General features: G+C 39.9%; 1 protein-coding gene across 3 annotated transcripts in view; it reads right to left on the reverse strand.

The window, feature by feature from the left end:
- The window catches only part of LOC139754581 (regucalcin-like), a 549,227-nt gene that overhangs the window by 246,008 nt on the left and 282,408 nt on the right, over positions 1-20,811 (reverse strand). For all 3 annotated transcript variants that reach the window (XM_071671975.1, XM_071671973.1, XM_071671974.1), the window contains one exon: positions 2,246-2,380. In XM_071671975.1, coding sequence (XP_071528076.1) covers positions 2,246-2,350 — 105 coding nt within the window. In that variant the 5' untranslated portion in view covers positions 2,351-2,380. The remainder of the gene's footprint in view (positions 1-2,245; positions 2,381-20,811) is intronic.

Genomic DNA, 20,811 nt, shown 5'->3' on the forward strand with positions numbered 1-20,811 from the left:
TCTTACCTGGAGTGTTAACTCATGTTCAATGTTAACTCATGTTTAATGTTAACCCATGTTCAATGTTAACTCAGGTTCAATGTTAACTCATGTTTAACGTTCAATGTTAAACTCATGTTCAGTGTTAACGTAAATGAAAGTAATTCTGATGTTGGTGTTTGTTTAATCCCATGACTTTAATCAAGACAGTGTTATCCTGCGGTGTGTAACGTAACAAATCTAGCATCCTTGCGAAGACAAGGATCAGCATAGTATTTGTAACATATATTGTTACTGGCGACCTTGCTCGAATAAGTATTGAGTTCGTAACACTAAACATATACACACATGTGCGTATTCATACTTGCTGCCTTCATCCATTGCCGTCGCCATACCCGCCACACATGAAATTATACCCCTCTCCCCCTGCACATGCCCAAGGTAGCGCTAGTAAAAGAAAACAAAGGCCTCATTTGTTCACACTCAGCCTCTAGCTGTCATGTGCAAAGCACAGAAACCACAGCACCCTTTCCATATCCAGGCTCCACAAAATGTTCCATGGTTTACCCCAGATGCTTCACATGCCCTGCTTCAATACACTGACAGCACATCCACCCCGGTATACCACATTGTTCCAATTCACTCAATTTCTTGCACAACTGTATGTTCAGGCCCTAAATGCTAAAAATCTTTTTCACTCCATCCTTCCACCTTCAATTTGGTCTCCCACTACTCCTCAATCCTTCTACCTCTGACATATATATCCTCTTCATCAATCTTTCCTCACTCATTCTCTCCAGGCGACCAAACCATTTCAATACACCCTCTTCTGCTCTCTCAACCACACTCTTTATTGCCACACATCTCTCTTACGCTTTCATAACCTACTCGATCAAACCACCTCAAACCACATACTGTCCTCAAACATTTCATTTCTAACACATCCACCCTCCTCCTCACATCCCTATCTACAGGCCATGCCTCACAACCACATAACATTACTGAAACCACTATTCCTACAAACATACCCATTTTTGCTCTTCGAGATACAGTTCTTGCCTTCCACGCATTTCCCACGTCAGCGATACAGTGCCAGGAACATTGAAGGAATGGCCACATTCACTAGCAGCCACCCTCCACCCATCACAAATAATACACCTAAACCAGAGTTTCCTATCCACAACCACTTGTACTTTATAAGCCCTGGTTCAATCCACCAATAGCATGTTGTCCCCTACGTACCACTATGCTTCTATTAACTCTATCTCTTGCATACTTCACACTCTCCTGCATGTTCAGGCCCCAAACACTCAGTGTTTTTCACTCAATGCTTCCACCTCTAGATTTGGTTCCCCTTTTTTTGTCCACTCCACCCTCCTAGTCATCCTCTTGTCACTCATCCTTTTCACATGTCCAAACTATTTCCATTTCAGCACATACTCTTCAGTTCTCATTCATGCTCCTTTTCCACTGCACCTCTTTCTTACCCTATCACTTCATATAAATTAACCCTCCTCACATCAAACACTGCCCTCAACATTTCATTTTCAATACATCCTCCCTCTTCTGTACTCTTTTATCTGCAGTCCATGACTCACATCCACAAAACACCATTGTGACTGCAATACAAGCAAACACGTGCATCTTTGTCCTAACTGACAATGACCTCTCTTTCTACACAACCCTCAATGTGTCCAAGATCTTAGCCACCTAACACACCCTATGGCTCATTTCACCTCCTATAGTTCCTTTCACTGCCATCTCCATTCCCATATCTATAAGATCCCACTTCCTAGAAATTCTCTCCATTTGAAGTTACACTCCAACAAAGCTGTCTCTCTCCACTGCTTCACATTTACTGTCTACTTTCTCCTTTCACAAACACTCACAAACTCAGACACAAATTTCTGCAGTTTTTCACTCAGCTCTGCCACCAGCACCATGTCATATGTACATCTATATTCTGTATAACGGTGTTACCAGGCTCCACCTGCAATAGGTTACATCATGAGAAAAAGTCATCTTTGGCAAGGCTGTGTCACTGGGAGTATTGTCTTATCAAAGAACCTCCCACTCCAAAAGAGTCCATTCTCCATGACTGTCAGCAGCACAGCCTGGGCTGCAGGAACCTTTAGAAAGAGGTCCTTGGTAACATCAGGACTCTTTCACAGAAACTGGTCCTGGGATAACTATAAATAACATGCAAATATACTGTAAATATGAACAAATGTAGACAATCAAAATAATCTACAATTTAAACAAATACCTTTAAGAGACCATACATCCCTGGATGATCATGAAGGGGTAAGCGTACTCCACGTTTCAGGATGAAGATGCAGATTGTGACATCATTATCTTCATATATCTGCATATATGTGACTGGTGCAACATCTTTGCTGGCCTGTAACAGATCATCTAATGTGAGTTTCCATTACTTCTAATACAGTAACAAAACAAACATATACATAACAACTAGCATGTTTGTCTCAAATAATTTTCTTCTATTTAACCTAAATGCCATATAAAGTTACCATTAATTCTTTTCATATCAATGAAATGTCTGATGACAATATGTGGTATAAGGTGATTTGATTGGGTAAGTACAAGAAGGGTGAGAGAAAGGTGCAGTTGTAAAGTGGTTTGATTGAGTACGTAATAAAATGGTATGAGAGAGGGGTGGTAATAAAAAAGAGGGGTCAAGAAAGCTGAAGAGGGTTTGCTGAAATGGTTTGGACATATAGAGATAATGAGTAAGGAAAGGTTGACAAAGAAGATATATGCGTCAGAAGTGGAAGGAACAAGGAGAAGGGGGGATCAAACTAGAGATGGAGGGAAGGAGTGAAAAAGGCATTAGGTGACTGGGGCCTGTACATGCAGGAGGGTGAAAGGCAAGCACCATGACAGAGTGAAAAGAAAAAATTTGGTATACAGTGGTAAAGATGCTGTTAACACTCTGAACCAGGGCATGTGAAGCAGCCGGGGGGAAACAATGAAAAGCTCTGTGGGGCCTGGTTGTGGACAGGGGGGTTGTGGTTTCAGTGTACTGCACATAACAGCAATAGAATGGATGGGAACAAATGTGGCCTTTTTTATCTGTTCCTGGCAATACCTTGTTAATGTGGGAAAGGGTGAACCAATATGAAAACAATCCAACTATAATTGACATATATGTCCCTGTTTCAAAAACGGAGTTTGTATTTTTTCCATTACCAATGCACCACTTATATGCCATGTGAACCCTCGGTCTATAGACTTTAATATCATTTGTCTAAAGATTGGTCAGTCAACTATCACTGCTTTCCTGCTTTTAGTACCACTCTCCTACCTCAATAAACTTTCTAACATTTCTGGACTATTCAAGTTCTTGTCAAGAGACCTTGACATCCTCTAATCCTCAAGCTGAGGTTCACTACTTAATGAACTTCAAAGTATATCATAAAAGTGACAGAAATTCTCCCATACATAGAGTGAGCTGGTGGAAGCCCATTTCTGTTCTTAAGATATGGATCAAATTGGCCAACTCACTTACTCTCCTGATCACCATAACCCCTGTAATGGATTTGCCATACATAACTAATCCCTCTTATTCTAACAGTACAACTTCATCTCTGATAAAATAATTGCTATTAAATTTAGAGAGGACCAATAAGGTTGCTAGATTTGGGAGGCAATCTATACGTTAAACTGTTATGCGATGTCCATATGTGTAAATTCAATTAAAATTAGCAATATTGTGATGCAAAAACCTTACCATACTGTGGGTGTGTTCCCTTCTCTTGAGTTTCATTCTCAAAACTAGATTCACTCAGATCATCCTTAGCTGGCCTAGGATTGTGCCCACTCAAAACTTAGCAAGGCTTTTTGAGGAGCAATAATGATGCTCCACCTGGTGAAGCCTTCAGATGTCTTCTACCACTTTGGGCCAGGCTGATCTTTAGAAGCCACAGTACACTAGCTAATGTTACCTCCACAGCCTGGCTGGTATGGTACACTTTGTACTTATCTGTACACTGCACTCTTAAACTTCTCCACTGTACATCTAACAAAATTTCTGATGATTGCAAATAAGGAGTTAAAGAGTCTTGGGCCCAGGATGTTTAATAAAAAGTTCTCTCTTTTTATGCATATCACATCTTTGGATGTGATATGCAGCATTTTACAGTGTCTCTCATGATTAATATGTGATCTGTTTGTTAAAATGAAATCCACTTCCCAATTTTTCCAATAATTCCTAACTTTCAGAATCTTTTATGCTATGACAACACAGTCACATTTATCAAATGCTTTTGCAGTCATTGTAAATCAAGTCGGCATTCTCTTTGTTCTCCAAAGCTTCAACAATTTTATCAATGGTCACATAACTTAGGGAAGCAAAATCTTCCCACCCTGAAACCATGCTGCCCAAGGTTATGTAGATTGGTCACTTCATAAATTCAGTCAATTCATAATTTGTCTCTTAGGACTCTTACAAATTTCAATAATGTGCAATATTAGTGTATTGCTGATACTTTTTGGGGAAACTTTTGTTTCCATCTTTGTGAAGTGGGGCAATGTGAGTCAGGTCTACCCTTCTGGGGAGAATGACATTCTAATCTTTTTCTCTAGAGGATATTTTGTTCTTGTGCATGAGGTGTTCAGCATTTCTTCATAAAGATCAAGTTATACGAGTCCAAACTTAGGGCAAAGTGCATGGGCATGCTCTCAATAGCCATCTTGAATTCCTGTGATAAGGCAGTGTTGTCTGCTATGTGTAACACCAGATTATTGTTTAGGAAGAAGTTTGTTGGGTTATTGATCTTTAAGATGATTTTTGGCGAAATGAATACCAATTCATATTCCTTCTCTTTTTAGGGGGTTAATGGAGTTTGTGCTCCTCACTTTACATTTCTCATCTAGTAAAAGCAACTTAGGTTATTTCATATTTCATTAATGGCTCATTTCTCTTCATTTTCCAGGGTTTCATATGACATTTTGAGTTTATGGTCTGTATGATAACTAATTTGATAAGTTTTCTTCCCTTTGCTGGGTGAATTGTGGCCTCTTTAGGTCTGCAGTTCTTTTTTGTCTCAGGTTCAGTGCCTGTCTCTCCATTTCTTACATACATGGACCTTTTGTGCTGTCTTCTCACTGGTATATATGTTTCTTGCATGTTTGGAATACCACAGTGGTAATGTGTTTAACAAACTCCTCCACTATTTTGGTACTAAGCAAGGTTTTCTATTGTCAAAGACATCACATTGATCATATCTTCCCATTTAACCCATTTAACCCATAAAAATAAATAAAAAAAAAAAAACCTCTATGGTTAAGTGCATTTTGCTCAGGTGGTTTAGCATCCAAACTTGTTTTTACCTCAAGTAGGTTGTGATCAGAACACAAGGTGTTTGAGATAGAGTTGTCACATATTAGGTCTACATTACTTGTAAATGTTAAGTCTAGACTGTTAAGTCTTCTGGTTGGTTTTGTTGCTCGTTGAATGAGGGAGAACTAGTCACATAGCATGAATAACTCTTTCGTAAAGCTGTTTGTCCGAGCCACTTACACTGTTACACTGTTAGTTCCTGCCTGCCTCCATTTTATGTGTGGCTGGTCAAAGTCACCTCAGACAAGTACATCTGGGATTTTCTGAGGTCAAGATATGATCATTTGTTTCTTATTAGTTCCAACAAATTCTTGGCTTTGCATACACTGATATATATATTTATGCAACGATCAGATTTGGTTGTTTAACCTTGAAAATGGGAACTTCTACTCCATCATTTAAGGAGTTTAGGAGTTTAATTGTTAAAAAAGTATCTAATATATTCAAACTCCCATACATGATCTTACAGTCTTGTAGCATCTGTACAGATTGTAGTTTGGGATCCAAACTTTACTATTCATTCAGTCTTTAGGGTGTGTTCCAGTGAAGGGCTCCAACTACTGCACTTGACCTGTTCAGCAAATCACATACAAATAGGATTTTATTCGGTCTATGAGATTTAAGTCCCTATGTGCAAGTATAAATGATGTTATATGAGTCCGTGTTGTTTTGGGGGGTTACTTTGTTCTGTTCTGCTGAACTTGGCTGAATGTTCTCAGCTCCTTTATAATTTTGTAGAGGGAAAAAGTGTCCCTTCCTCCTCAGGTAGTTCTTACCTACCTCTGTTTGGCCCTGTTTGGGTGAAAACAAGGGTGTGTATTGTAACTGGTACAAAGGCTGTCTCAGTGTCCTTGATATATGACAGTCCTTCCAGTACTTGTTCAAGCAGTGGCCAAACTCTATACTGATTTGCACAACTGCAGTGGGTAAAATCTCAATCCTTCCCCATTATGGCATTTACTTTTCTCAAGCCCATCCAAAGTAGCTAAGAATGTATGTAGCACAGAGGAATAAGTATATCAAGTATACTAGGAAAAGTGTATATAAGAGTGTTGATTCATAGAGTGATGAAAGTGACTAAATGTAGATTAAGTGAGGAGCATAGGAGTATTAGGAGAGGTATGAGGATGTGTGGATCAGGTTTTTGTGGTGTAATTATGGTGAGAAAGGCTCTAACGAAAGGTAAGAAGTTGTATGCAGCTTTTTTGGATCTGGAGAAAGTGTATGACAATCCAGTGGAATGCTTTATGAGATGCATGGAGGATATATGGGGTCGGCAGACAAATTTGGATGATGTGAAAGCCTTCTATAAACATGCAAATGAATGTGTAAAAGTGAATGGAGAGTTCAGCAAAAGTTTTGTTATAGTACATGTGGGTGTAAGGCAAGGCTGTGTGATGTCACCATAGCTTTTTAACATATATATGGATGGAGTGATAAGAGAAGTGAAAGCAAAACTTGAGAAAGGGGGCACAAAGATGAAGTGTGGTGATAAGGTATGGTGGCTAGTGGCAAGCCTGTCTGATGATACTGTGTTGTTTGCTGAGAGTGAGGAGGAGCTACAGAAGGTTGTACATGTGTTTTATGATATTTGTAACCATAAACGATTGAACATAAATGCGGTAAACCATGATGGGAAGTCACGGAAGGAACAATTTCAAAATGGATAAGGAGAGAATGTTATCTCGTACCCTGTCAGGGGCCTGGATGTGGAAAGGGAGCTGTGGTTTGGGTGCATTACACATGAGAGCTAGAGACTAAGTGTGAAGAAATGTGGCCTTTTTGTCTGTTTTCCTGATGGTACCTTGCTGAAGGGGGAATTAACAATGCTATATCCTGTTTAGAAGGGTGGTAACAGGAATAGATGAAGGCAAGCAAGTATGAATATGTACAAGTGCATATATGTATTTGTCTGTGTATGTGTAGGTATATGTACATATATGTTGATATGTATATGCATGTATATGTAAGTATATGGGCGTTAACATACGTGTATATGAGTGGATGGGCCATTCTTCATCTGTTTCCTAGCTAAATCCTTTGCACAGTATCTGTATAATCTGTGCACCCCATGAATTTCTTGTAATGTCACTGCATTACCTCTTACATTCTCTACATCTGTACTCATGGCCAGGCCTCAAAGAGTTTCCTGGCTTCCACTTTCTTACTCTCCCACTCCTGAATCAGAATTTGTGTCTTTCTGCACTTAAGTCTATGGTCGAAGTTTCCACATCTCCACTTTCAATGTTACTCTCCACAGTGAACTCATCTATAGCTGTGTCAGAGCCTATGGAGGCAACTAGATCACTCTTAATTAAAGCATTTCTCATTTCTGAGTTTTTGTCGGAGTCTGCCATGGGAGTGATATCTTGCAACTTTATACCCTCATTGTAGAGTATGGGTAGTACTTTCACATACATTTCTTTATTGGCCTCTGGTTACCAGTGAATATCTCTAATGTAGTAAAATGAGTGTCTGCAGCACATAAAATTTGCCTATAAAGCACTCTGACTGGTTTAATCATGATACAGTATTTGTTTGCACAGATGAAGTGACAGGTATTCTTACAAGCATGCAATTCCTTGTTGACTGTTTCGGGCCCTCTTGCATATAAAACAGTTCTCAATGTTGTATGGTTGCGAGGCGTGGGCTATGGATGGAGTTGTGCGCAGGAGGATGGATGTGCTGGAAATGAGATGTTTGAGGACAATGTGTGGTGTGAGGTGGTTTGATCGAGTAAGTAACGTAAGGGTAAGAGAGATGCGTGGAAATAAAAAGAGCGTGGTTGAGAGAGCAGAAGAGGGTGTTTTGAAATGGTTTGGGCACATGGAGAGAATGAGTGAGGAAAGATTGACCAAGAGGATATATGTGTCGGAGGTGGAGGGAACGAGGAGAAGAGGGAGACCAAATTGGAGGTGGAAAGATGGAGTGAAAAGGATTTTGTGTGATCGGGGCCTGAACATGCAGGAGGGTGAAAGGAGGGCAAGGAATAGAGTGAATTGGAGCGATGTGGTATACAGGGGTTGACGTGCTGTCAGTGGATTGAATCAAGGCATGTGAAGCGTCCGGGGTAAACCATGGAAAGCTGTGTAGGTATGTATATTTCCGTGTGTGGACGTGTGTATGTACATGTGTATGGGGGGGGTTGGGCCATTTCTTTCGTCTGTTTCCTTGCGCTACCTCGCAAACGCGGGAGACAGCGACAAAGTCTTAAAAAAAAAAAAAAAAAAAAAAAAAAAAAAAAAATATTTTTTCTACAACAGTCTGTTTATGTTCCCCTATTTGCACCTTAACAATCATTTTTCTTTCTTTTCAATGTTAAGTGGGATGTATGGTGGATTCATACTGCTTCTCTGAGATTGTATTATAATCATTCTACAGTATTATTATCATCATAATCATTATCAACATTACTTCTTCCACCTGGGATATTTACAGATGTCACATGCACATATTCTGTTTGTTCAGTGTCAAGTTATCTCCCTCTTCTTTAGCAACACTCCAATTTTGGTCTTGTAGCATTCAGTTTTCTCATCCTCTATATATCCTCTCCCTTATTTTTTCTCAAGTGACTCGAATATCTCCTTTTCTCCTTCTTACTCAAGTGTCATCTTGCATTTCATTCTCATGTTTGTTTCATAAAGCCCCAGTCAGATATGGGTCCTTACAGATAGTGTTTCTCTCCATGGCCAGTTCCTCATGGGGGATAAGGTAAGATAGTATGAATATATACACTCTCCTAAAAAAGTATCAGCCCCCCAGGCAAGAATTTTCTAATAATCTATAACTGGCCGACCAAGATAAAAACTTGACTCTGCTGCCACCCTGATGCTGTTTCCTATGGGGCGGGGTGGCACCAGGAATGGATGAAGGCAAGCAAGTATGAATAAGTACATGTGTATATATGTATATGTCTGTGTATGTGTATATATGCATATACATTGATATGTATATGCATATATATATATGTATATGTGTGAGTATGGGCGTTTATTTATATACGTGTATATGAGTGGATGGACCAGTCTTCGTCTGTTTCCTAGTGCTACCTCGCTGCCACGGGAAACGGCAATCAAGTATAATGAATAAAAAAGTATTCATCTCTTCATATCTATCATACTCCGCCGTCTCCCGCGTTAGTGAGGTAGAGGAAGGAAACAGATGAGGAATGGCCCAACCCACCCACATACACATGTATACACATAAATGCCCATACACGCACATATACTTTTTAACATATACATACACAGACATGCACATACTCATACTTGCTGCCTTTATTCATTCCTGTCACCACCCTGCCACACATGAAATAGATCCCCCCTCCCTCCAGCCAGGCAGCGCCAGGAACAGACAAGAAAAGTCCACATTCATTTACACACAGTCTCTAGCTGTCATGTGTAATGCACCAAAACCACAGCTCCCTTTCCACATCCAGGCCCCACAAACCTTCCCATGGTTTATCCCAGATGCTTCACATGCCCTGCTTCAATCCACTGACAGCACATCCACCCTGGTGTACCACATCGTTCCAATTCACTCTATTCCTTGCACGCCTTTCACCCTCCTGTATGTTCAAGCCCCAATCGCTCAAAATCTTTTTCACTCCATCTTTCCACCTCCAATTTGGTCTCCCGCTTCTCCTTCTTCCCTCCTCCTCTGACACATATATCCTCTTTTGTCAATCTATCCCTCAATCATTCTCTCCATGTGTCCAAAACATTTCAACACACCCTCTTCTGCTCTCTCAACCACACTCATTTTATTACCACACATCTCTCTTACCATTTCATTACTTACTCCATCAAACCACCTCACACCAAATATTGTCCTCAAACATTTCATTTCCAACACATCCACCCACCTCTGCACAACCCTATCTATAGCCCATGCCTCACAACCATATACCATTGTTGGAACCACTATTTCTTTAAACATACTCATTCTTGCTTTCCAAGATAACATTCTTGTCTTCCAAACATTCTTCAACGCTCCCAGAACCTTCTCCCCCTCCCCCACCCTGTAACTCACTTCCGCTTCCATGGTTCCATCCGCTGCTAAGTCCACTCCAAGATATCTAAAACACTTTACTTCCAGTCTTTCTCCATTCAAACTTACAGGAAACATGAAGAATGGCCCATCCACTCATATGAAAACATACACACACACACATGTATATATATTATATTATCATATATTATACTTTCTTGCTGTCTCCCGCGTTAACGAGGCAGCACAAGGAAATAGACGAAAGAATGGCCCAACCCACCCACATACACATGTATATACATACACGTCCACACACATGCATATACATTTCAAGGTATGCATATATATACATATACAGACATATACATATATACACATGAACATAATTCATAGTCTGCCCTTTTTCATTCCCATCACCACTCCACCGAACATGAAATGACAACCCCCTCCCCCCACATGTGTGCAAGGTAGTGTTAGAAAAAGACAAAAAAGGCCACATTCGTTTACACTCAGTCTCTAGCTGTCATGTATAATGCACCAAAACCACAGCTCCCATTCCATATCCAAGCCCCACACAACTTTCCATGGTTTCTCCCAGATGCTTCACATACCCTGGTTCAATCCACTGACAGCACGTTGACCCCAACATACAACATCATTCCAATTCACTCTATTCCTTGCATGCCTTTCACCCTCCTGCATGTACAGGCCCTGATCACTCAAAATCTTTTTCACTCCATCTTTCCACCTCCAATTTGTTCTCCCACTTCTCGTTCCCTCCACCTCTGGCACATATATCCTCTCTGTCAATCTTTCCTCACTCATTCTCTGTGACCAAACCATTTCAATACACACTTTTCTGCTCTCTCAACCACACTATCTACTACCACACATTTCTCTCACCCTTTCAATGCTTACTCGATCAAACCACCTCATACCAAATGTTGTCCTCAAACATCTCATTTCCAGCACATCTGCCCTCCTCTGCACAACCCTATCTAAAGCCCATGCCTTGCATACATATAACATTGTTGGAACCACTATTCCTTCAAACATGCCCATTTTTGCTTTCCAAGATAATGTTCTCGACTTCCACACATTCTTCAATGCCCCCAGAACTTTTGCCCCCTCCCCAACCCTGTGACTCACTTCCGCTTCCAAATCCACTCCAAGGTATCTAAAACACTTCACTTCCTCCAGTTTTCCTACATTCAAACTTACCTCCCAGCTGACTTGTCCCTTAAAACATACTCAACCTAATAGGCTTTCTCTTATTCACATTTACTCTCAGCTTTCTTCTTTCACACACTTTACCAAATTCTTTCACACACTTTACCAAACTCATTCACCAGCTTCAGCAGTTTCTCACCCGAATCAGCCACCAGCGCTGTATCATCAGCCAACAACAACTGACTCACTTCCCAAGCTCTCTCATCCACAGCAGACTTCATACTTGCCCCTCTCTCCAAAACTCTTGCATTCACCTCCCTAACAACCCCATCCGTAAACAAATTAAACAACCATGGAGACGTCACACACCCCTGCCAAAACTGTCATTCACTGAGAACCAACCGCTTTCCTCTCTTCATACTTATACACATGCCTTCCACACCATGTACTCTTAATACCTTCCACAGAGCATCTCTATCAACTCTATCATATGCCTTCTTCAGATCCATAAATGCTACATACAAATCCATTTCTTTTTCTAAGTACTTCTTACATACATTCTTCAAAGCAAACACCTGATCCACACATCCTCTACCACTTCTGAAACCAAACTGCTCTTCCCCAATCTGATGCTCTGTACATGCCTTCACCCTCTCAATCAATATCCTCCCATATAATTTCCCAGGAATATTCCATAAACTTATACCTCTGTAATTTGAACACTCACCTTTATCTATCCCCTTTGCCTTTGTACAATGGCACTATGCATGCATTCTGCCAATCCTCAGGCACTTCACCATGAGCCATACATACATTGAATATCCTTGCCAACCAGTCAACAACACAGTCACCCCCTTATTTAATAAATTCCACTGCAATACCATCCAAACCCAACGCCTTGCCGGCTTCCATCTTCCATAAAGCTTTCACTACCTCTTCTCTGTTTACCAAATCATTCTCCCTGACCCTCTCACTTCGCACACCACCTCAACCAAAACACCTTATATCTGCCACTCTATCATCTAACACATTCAACAAACCTTCAAAATACTCACTCCATCTCCTTCTCACATCACCACTACTTGTCATAATCTCCCCATTAGCCCTCTTCACCGATGTTCCCATTTCCTCTCTTGTCTCATGCATTTTACCTCCTTCTAAAACATCTTTTCATTCTCCCTAAAATCTAATGATACTCTCTCACCCCAACTCCCATTTACCCTATTTTTCATCTCTTCTACCTTTCTCTTGACCTCCTGTCTCTTTCTTTTATACATCTCCTTCTCATTTGCACTATTTCCCTACAAAAATCAACCAAATGCCTCTCTCTTCTCTTTCACTAATAATCTTACTTCTGATTCCCACCACTCACTACCCTTTCTAATCTGCCCACCTCCCACGCTTCTCTTGCCACAAGCATCTTTTGCACAAGCCATCACTGCTTTCCTAAATACATCCCATTCCTCCCCCACACACCCCCCGCGTCATTTGCTTTCATCTTTTTCCATTCTTCACTCAATCTCTCCTGGTACTTCTTCACACAACTCTCCTTCCCTAGCTCACATACCCTCACCAATGTCTTCACCAGAACATTCTCTCTTCTTTTCTGAAAACCTCTACAAATCTTCACCTTCGCCTAAACAAGATAATAATCAAACATCCCTCCAGTTGCACCTTTCAGCACATTAACATCCAAAAGTCTCCTTTTCACACACCTATCAATCAACATGAATCCAATAATGCTCTCTGGCCATCTCTCCTACTTACATACGTATACTTATGTATATCTCTCTTTTTAAACCAGGTATTCCCAATCGCCAGTCCTTTTTCAGCACACAAATCTACAAGCTCTTCACCATTTCCATTTACAACACTAAACACCCCAAGTACACCAATCATTCCCTCAACTGCCACATCACTCATCTTTGCATTCAAATCACCCATCACTATAACCCAGTCTCATGCATCAAAACTGCTAACACACTCACTCAGCTGCTCCAAAAACACTTGCCTCTCATGATCTTTCTTTTCATACCCAGGTGCATAGGCACCAATAATCATCACCCACCTCTCTCCATTCACTTTCAGTTTTACCCATATCAATCTAGAGTTTACTTCCTTACACTATCACATACTCCCAAAACTCCTGTTTCAGTAGTAGTGCTACTCCTTCCTTTGCTCTTGTCCTCTCACCAACCCTGACTTTACTCCCAAAACATTCCCAAATCACTCTTCCCCTTTACCCTTGAGCTTCGTTTCACTCAGAGCCAAAACATCCAGGTTCCTCTCCTCAAACATACTACCTATCTCTCCTCTTTCCTCATCTCAGTTACATCCACACACATTTAGACACACCAGTCTGAGCCTCCACGGAGGATGAGCACTCCTTGTGTGACTCCTGTTTCCCCTTTTAGAAAGTTAAAATACAAGGAGATTTTATCCCTGGGGATAGGGGAGAAAAAATACTCCCCACACATTCCCCGCGTGTCGTAGAAGGTGACTAAAGGGGACGGGAGCGGGGGGCTAGAAACCCTCCCCTCCTTGTGTTTTAACTAACATATATATATATATATATATATATATATATATATATATATATATATATATATATATATATATATATATATATATATATATTTTTTTTTTTTTCAAACTATTCGCCATTTCCCGCGTTAGCGAGGTAGCGTTAAGAACAGAGAGCTGGGCCATTGAGGGAATATCCTCACCTGGCCCCCTTCTCTGTTCCTTCTTTTGGAAAATTAAAAAAAAATTGAGAGGGGAGGATTTCCAGCCCCCCGCTCCCTTCCCTTTTAGTCGCCTTCTACGACACGCAGGGAATACGTGGGAAGTATTCTTTCTCCCCTATCCCCAGGGATAGTAATAATAATAATAATTACATTAATAATAATAGTAATAATAAAAAATATTTATAATAATAATAATAATAATAATAATAATAATAATTACATTAATAATAATAATAATAAAAAATATTTATAATAATAATAATAATAATAATAATTACATTAATAATAATAGTAATAATAAAAATATTTATAATAATAATAATAATAATAATAATAATTACATTAATAATAGTAATAATAAAAAATATTTATAATAATAATAATAATAATAATAATAATAATAATAATAATAATAATAATATATATATATTATTATTATTATTATATATATATATATATATATATATATATATATATATATATATATATATATATATATATATATATATATATGTGTCAGAGGTGGAGGGAACGAGAAGTGGGAGACCAGATTGGAGGTGGAAAGATGGAGTGAAAAAGATTTTGGGTGATCGGGGCCTGAACATGCAGGAGGGTGAAAGGCGTGCAAGGAATAGAGTGAATTGGAACGATGTGGTATACCGGGGTCAACGTGCTGTCAATGGATTGAACCAGGGCATGTGAAGCGCCTGGGGTAAACCATGGAAAGTGTGTGGGGCCTGGATGTGGAAAGGGAGCTGTGGTTTCGGTGCATTATTACATGACAGCTAGAGACTGAGTGTGAACGAATGGGGCCTTTGGTGTCTTTCCTAGCGATACCTCGCACACATGAGGGGGGGGGGGGTTGTTATTCTATGTGTGGCGGGGTGGCGATGGGAACAATTAAAGGCAGACAGTATGAATTATGTACATGTGTATATATGTATATGTCCGTGTGTGTATATATATATATGTGTACATTGAGATGTATAGGTATGTATATTTGCGTGTGTGGACGTGTATGTATATACATGTGTATGTGGGCGGGTTGGGCCATTCTTTCGTCTGTTTCCTTGCACTACCTCGCTAACGCGGGAGACAGCGACATAGCAAAATAAATAAGTAAATAAATATATATATATATATATATATATATATATATATATATATATATATATATATATATATATATATATATATATATACATATATATATATCATTATATCATTATTATTTTGCTTTGTCGCTGTCTCCCGCGTTAGCGAGGTAGCGCAAGGAAACAGACGAAAGAATGGCCCAACCCACCCACATACACATGTGTATACATACACGTCCACACACAGCACATATACATACCTATACATCTCAATGTATACTTATATATAAACACACAGACATATACATATATACACATATACATAATTCATACTGTCTGCCTTTATTCATTCCCATCGCCACCTCGCCACATATGGAATAACAACACCCTCCCCCCTCATGTGTGAGAGGTAGCGCTAGGAAAGGACAACAAAGGCCCCATTCGTTCACACTCAGTCTCTAGCTGTCATGTAACAATGCACCGAAACCACAGCTGCCTTTCCACACCCACGCCCCACACAACTTTCCATGGTTCACCCCAGACACTTCACATGCCCTGGTTCAATCCATTGACAGCACGTCGACCCCAGTATACCACATCGTTCCAATTCACTCTATTCCTTGCACGCCTTTCACCCGCCTGCATGTTCAGGCCCCGATCACTCAAAATTTTTTTCACTCCATCTTTCCACCTCCAATTTGGTCTCCCACTTCTCCTCGTTCCCTACACATCTCATTTCCAGCACATCCACCCTCCTGCGCACAACTCTATCTATAGCCCACGCCTCCCAACCATACAACATTGTTGGAACCACTATTCCTTCAAACATACCCATTTTTGCTTTCCGAGATAATGTTCTCGACTTCCACACATTCTTCAAGGCTCCCAGAATTTTCGCCCCTTCCCCCACCCTATGATTCACTTCCACTTCCATGGTTCCATCCGCTGCCAGATCCACTCCCAGATATCTAAAACACTTCACTTCCTCCAGTTTTTCTCCATTCAAACTTACCTCCCAATTGACTTGACCCTCAACCCTACTGTACCTAATAACCTTGCTCTTATTCACATTTACTCTTAACTTTCTTATTTCACACACTTTACCAAACTCAGTCACTAGCTTCTGCAGTTTCTCACATGAATCAGCCACCAGCGCTGTATCATCAGCGAACAACAACTGACTCACTTCCAAAGCTCTCTCATCCACAACAGACTGCGTACTTGCCCCTCTTTCCAAAACTCTTGCATTCACCTCCCTATCAACTCCATCCATAAACAAATCAAACAACCATGGAGACATCACACATCCCTGCCGCAAACCTACATTCAATGAGAACCAATCACTTTCCTCTCTTCCTACACATACACATGCCTTACATCCTCGATAAAAACTTTTCACTGCTTCTAACAACTTGCCTCCCACACCATATATTCTTAATACCTTCCAAAGAGCATCTCTATCAACTCTATCATATGCCTTCTCCAGATCCATAAATGCTACATACAAATCCATTTGCTTTTCTAAGTATTTCTCACATACATTCTTCAAAGCAAACACCTGATCCACACATCCTCTACCACTTCTGAAACCACACTGCTCTTCCCCAATTTGATGCTCTGTACATGCCTTCACCCTCTCAATCAATACCTTCCAATATAATATACCAGGAATATTCAACAAACTTATACCTCTGTAATTTGAGCACTCACTCTTATCCCCTTTGCCTTTGTACAATGGCACTATGCACGCATTCCGCCAATCCTCAGGCACCTCACCATGAGTCATACATACATTAAATAACCTTACCAACCAGTCAACAATACAGTCACCCCCTTTTTTAATAAATTCCACTGCAATACCATCCAAACCTGCTGCCTTGCTAGCTTTCATCTTCCGCAAAGCTTTTACTACCTCTTCTCTGTTTACCAAATCATTTTCCCTAACCCTCTCACTTTGCACACCACCTCGACCAAAACACCATTCAATATATATATTATTTTATTATTATTATACTTTGTCGCTGTCTCCCGCGTTTGCGAGGTAGCGCAAGGAAACAGACGAAAGAAATGTCCCAACCCCCCCATACACATGTATATACATACGTCCACACACGCAAATATACATACCTACACAGCTTTCCATGGTTTACCCCAGACGCTTCACATGCCCTGCTTCCATCCACTGACAGCACGTCAACCCCGGTATACCACATCGCTCCAATTCACTCTATTCCTTGCCCTCCTTTCACCCTCCTGCATGTTCAGGCCCCGATCACACAAAATCTTTTTCACTCCATCTTTCCACCTCCAATTTGGTCTCCCTCTTCTTGTTCCCTCCACCTCCGACACATATATCCTCTTGGTCAATCTTTCCTCACTCATCCTCTCCATGTGCCCAAACCACTTCAAAACACCCTCTTCTGCTCTCTCAACCACGCTCTTTTTATTTCCACACATCTCTCTTACCCTTACGTTACTCACTCGATCAAACCACCTCACACCACACATTGTCCTCAAACATCTCATTTCCAGCACATCCATTCTCCTGCGCACAACTCTATCTATAGCCCACGCCTCGCAACCATACAACATTGTTGGAACCACTATTCCTTCAAACATACCCATTTTTGCTTTCCGAGATAATGTTCTCGACTTCCACACATTCTTCAAGGTCCCCAGGATTTTCGCCCCCTCCCCCACCCTATGATCCACTTCCGCTTCCATGGTTCCATCCGCTGCCAGATCCACTCCCAGATATCTAAAACACTTCACTTCCTCCAGTTTTTCTCCATTCAAACTCACCTCCCAATTGACTTGACCCTCAACCCTACTGTACTTAATAACCTTGCTCTTATTCACATTTACTCTTAACTTTCTTCTTCCACACACTTTTCCAAACTCAGTCACCAGCTTCTGCAGTTTCTCACATGAATCAGCCACCAGCGCTGTATCATCAGCGAACAACAACTGACTCACTTCCCAAGCTCTCTCATCCCCAACAGACTTCATACTTGTACAAAGGCAAAGGGGATAAGAGTGAGTGCTCAAATTACAGAGGTATAAGTTTGTTGAGTATTCCTGGTAAATTATATGGGAGAGTATTGATTGAGAGGGTGAAGGCATGTACAGAGCATCAGATTGGGGAAGAGCAGTGTGGTTTCAGAAGTGGTAGAGGATGTGTGGATCAGGTGTTTGCTTTGAAGAATGTATGTGAGAAATACTTAGAAAAGCAAATGGATTTGTATGTAGCATTTATGGATCTGGAGAAGGCATATGATAGAGTTGATAGAGATGCTCTGTGGAAGGTATTAAGAATATATGGTGTGGGAGGAAAGTTGTTAGAAGCAGTGAAAAGTTTTTATCGAGGATGTAAGGCATGTGTACGTGTAGGAAGAGAGGAAAGTGATTGGTTCTCAGTGAATGTAGGTTTGCGGCAGGGGTGTGTGATGTCTCCATGGTTGTTTAATTTGTTTATGGATGGGGTTGTTAGGGAGGTAAATGCAAGAGTTTTGGAAAGAGGGGCAAGTATATATATATATATATATATATATATATATATATATATATATATATATATATATATATATATATATATATATATTCCTACGAGTCCACGGGGAAAATGAAACATGATAAGCTCCCAAGTGCACTTTTGTGTAATAATCACATCATCAGGGGAGACACAAGAGAGAAATATAACAGTCAGTTGATATACATCGAAGAGACGAAGCTAGGATGCCGTTTGGTAAACATGCGATTGTCCAAGACAGACAACCAGCGTTCATAAACTTATCATTTTACAAATTCTATCAACAATTATATCAACAAAGTTATCTAATTTGTATAGATCATCACTAATATCAAGATTATAATTCTTTGTGTATTCAATAACAGAAGATTCAATGATATTTCTCATGGTAATAGAGTTAATAACTGAGATGGCATTACTCCAGTCAATACAATGATCAAAGTTTTTAACGTGATTAAACAAAGCATTTGATTCTTGTCCCATTCTTATACTATATCTATGTTGCTTAAGTCTAACAGAAATATCCTTACCAGTCTGCCCAACATAAAATTTATCACAATTTCCACATGGCACTTTATAGATGCATCCAGGAGAATCTTCTGGTGAATTCCTAATTAATATATTCTTTATAGTATTATTGTTGCAGAAGGCAACATGTACATTAAAGGACTTAAGCAACATGGGAAGTAAAGTAAAATTATTATTAAAAGGGAGAACTAAAAGATTCTTGGTATCAATGGGAGGTTTGGGCTCAACTCTATAAAATGTTTTCTTTGCTTACTTAAAGGATTTATCAATGAAAGATCTAGGGTATTTTAACTTAGATCCAATAGAATATATCTTCTCAAACTCATCATCAATAAACTCAGGACTGCAAATACGTAATGCCCTAAGGAACATAGATTGAAATGATGATAATTTAACTCTGTCATGCTGAGATGAATAATAATGGATATGTGAGCATACATTGGTAGGTTTTCTGTATATGTTAAACTTAAACTTGTTTCCATGCCTATGGATCATGCAATCTAAAAATGTTAACATACCATTATTTTCATTTTCTACAGTAAATTTGATGGAAGGTAGAAATATTTGTAAATTTTCATTTGTTGGCCAAATACAAAGAACATCATCCACATACCTAAACCAAATTGCATTAGAAGGGAAGATATCCTTTAGTAATTTTATTTCAAAAAATTCCATATAAAGGCTTTGTACATGCCTTCACCCTCTCAATCAATACCCTCCCATATACTTTCCCAGGAATACTCAACAAACTTATACCTCTGTAATTTGAGCACCCACTTTTATCCCCTTTGCCTTTGTACAATGGCACTATGCACACATTCCGCCAATCCTCAGGCACCTCACCATGAGTCATACATACATTAAATAACCTTACTAACCAGTCAAAAATACAGTCATCCCGTTTTTTAATAAATTCCACTGCAATACCATCCAAACCCGCTGCCTTGCCGGTTTTCATCTTTTGCCAAAGCTTTTACAACCTCTTCTCTGTTTACCAAATCATCCTCCCTAACCCTCTCACTTTGCACACCACCTTGACCAAAACATCCTATATCTGCCACTCTATCATCAAACACATTCAACAAATCTTCAAAATACTCACTCCATCTCCTTCTCACATCACCACTACTTGTTATCACCTCCCCATTAGCCCCCTTCACTGATGTTCCCATTTGTTCCCTTGTCTTACACACTTTATTTACCTCCTTCCAAAACATCTTTTTATTCTCCCTAGAATTTAATGATACTCTCACCCCAACTCTCATTTGCCCTCTTTTTTTGCCTCTTGCACCTTTCTCTTGAGCTCCTGCCTCTTTCTTTTATACATCTCCCAGTCACTTGCATTTTTTCCCTGCAAAAATCATCCAAATGCCTCTCTCTTCTCTTTCACTAATAATCTTACTTCTTCATCCC

Source organism: Panulirus ornatus, chromosome 17, assembly GCF_036320965.1.
Source record: "Panulirus ornatus isolate Po-2019 chromosome 17, ASM3632096v1, whole genome shotgun sequence".
NCBI classification, from domain to species: domain Eukaryota; kingdom Metazoa; phylum Arthropoda; class Malacostraca; order Decapoda; family Palinuridae; genus Panulirus; species Panulirus ornatus.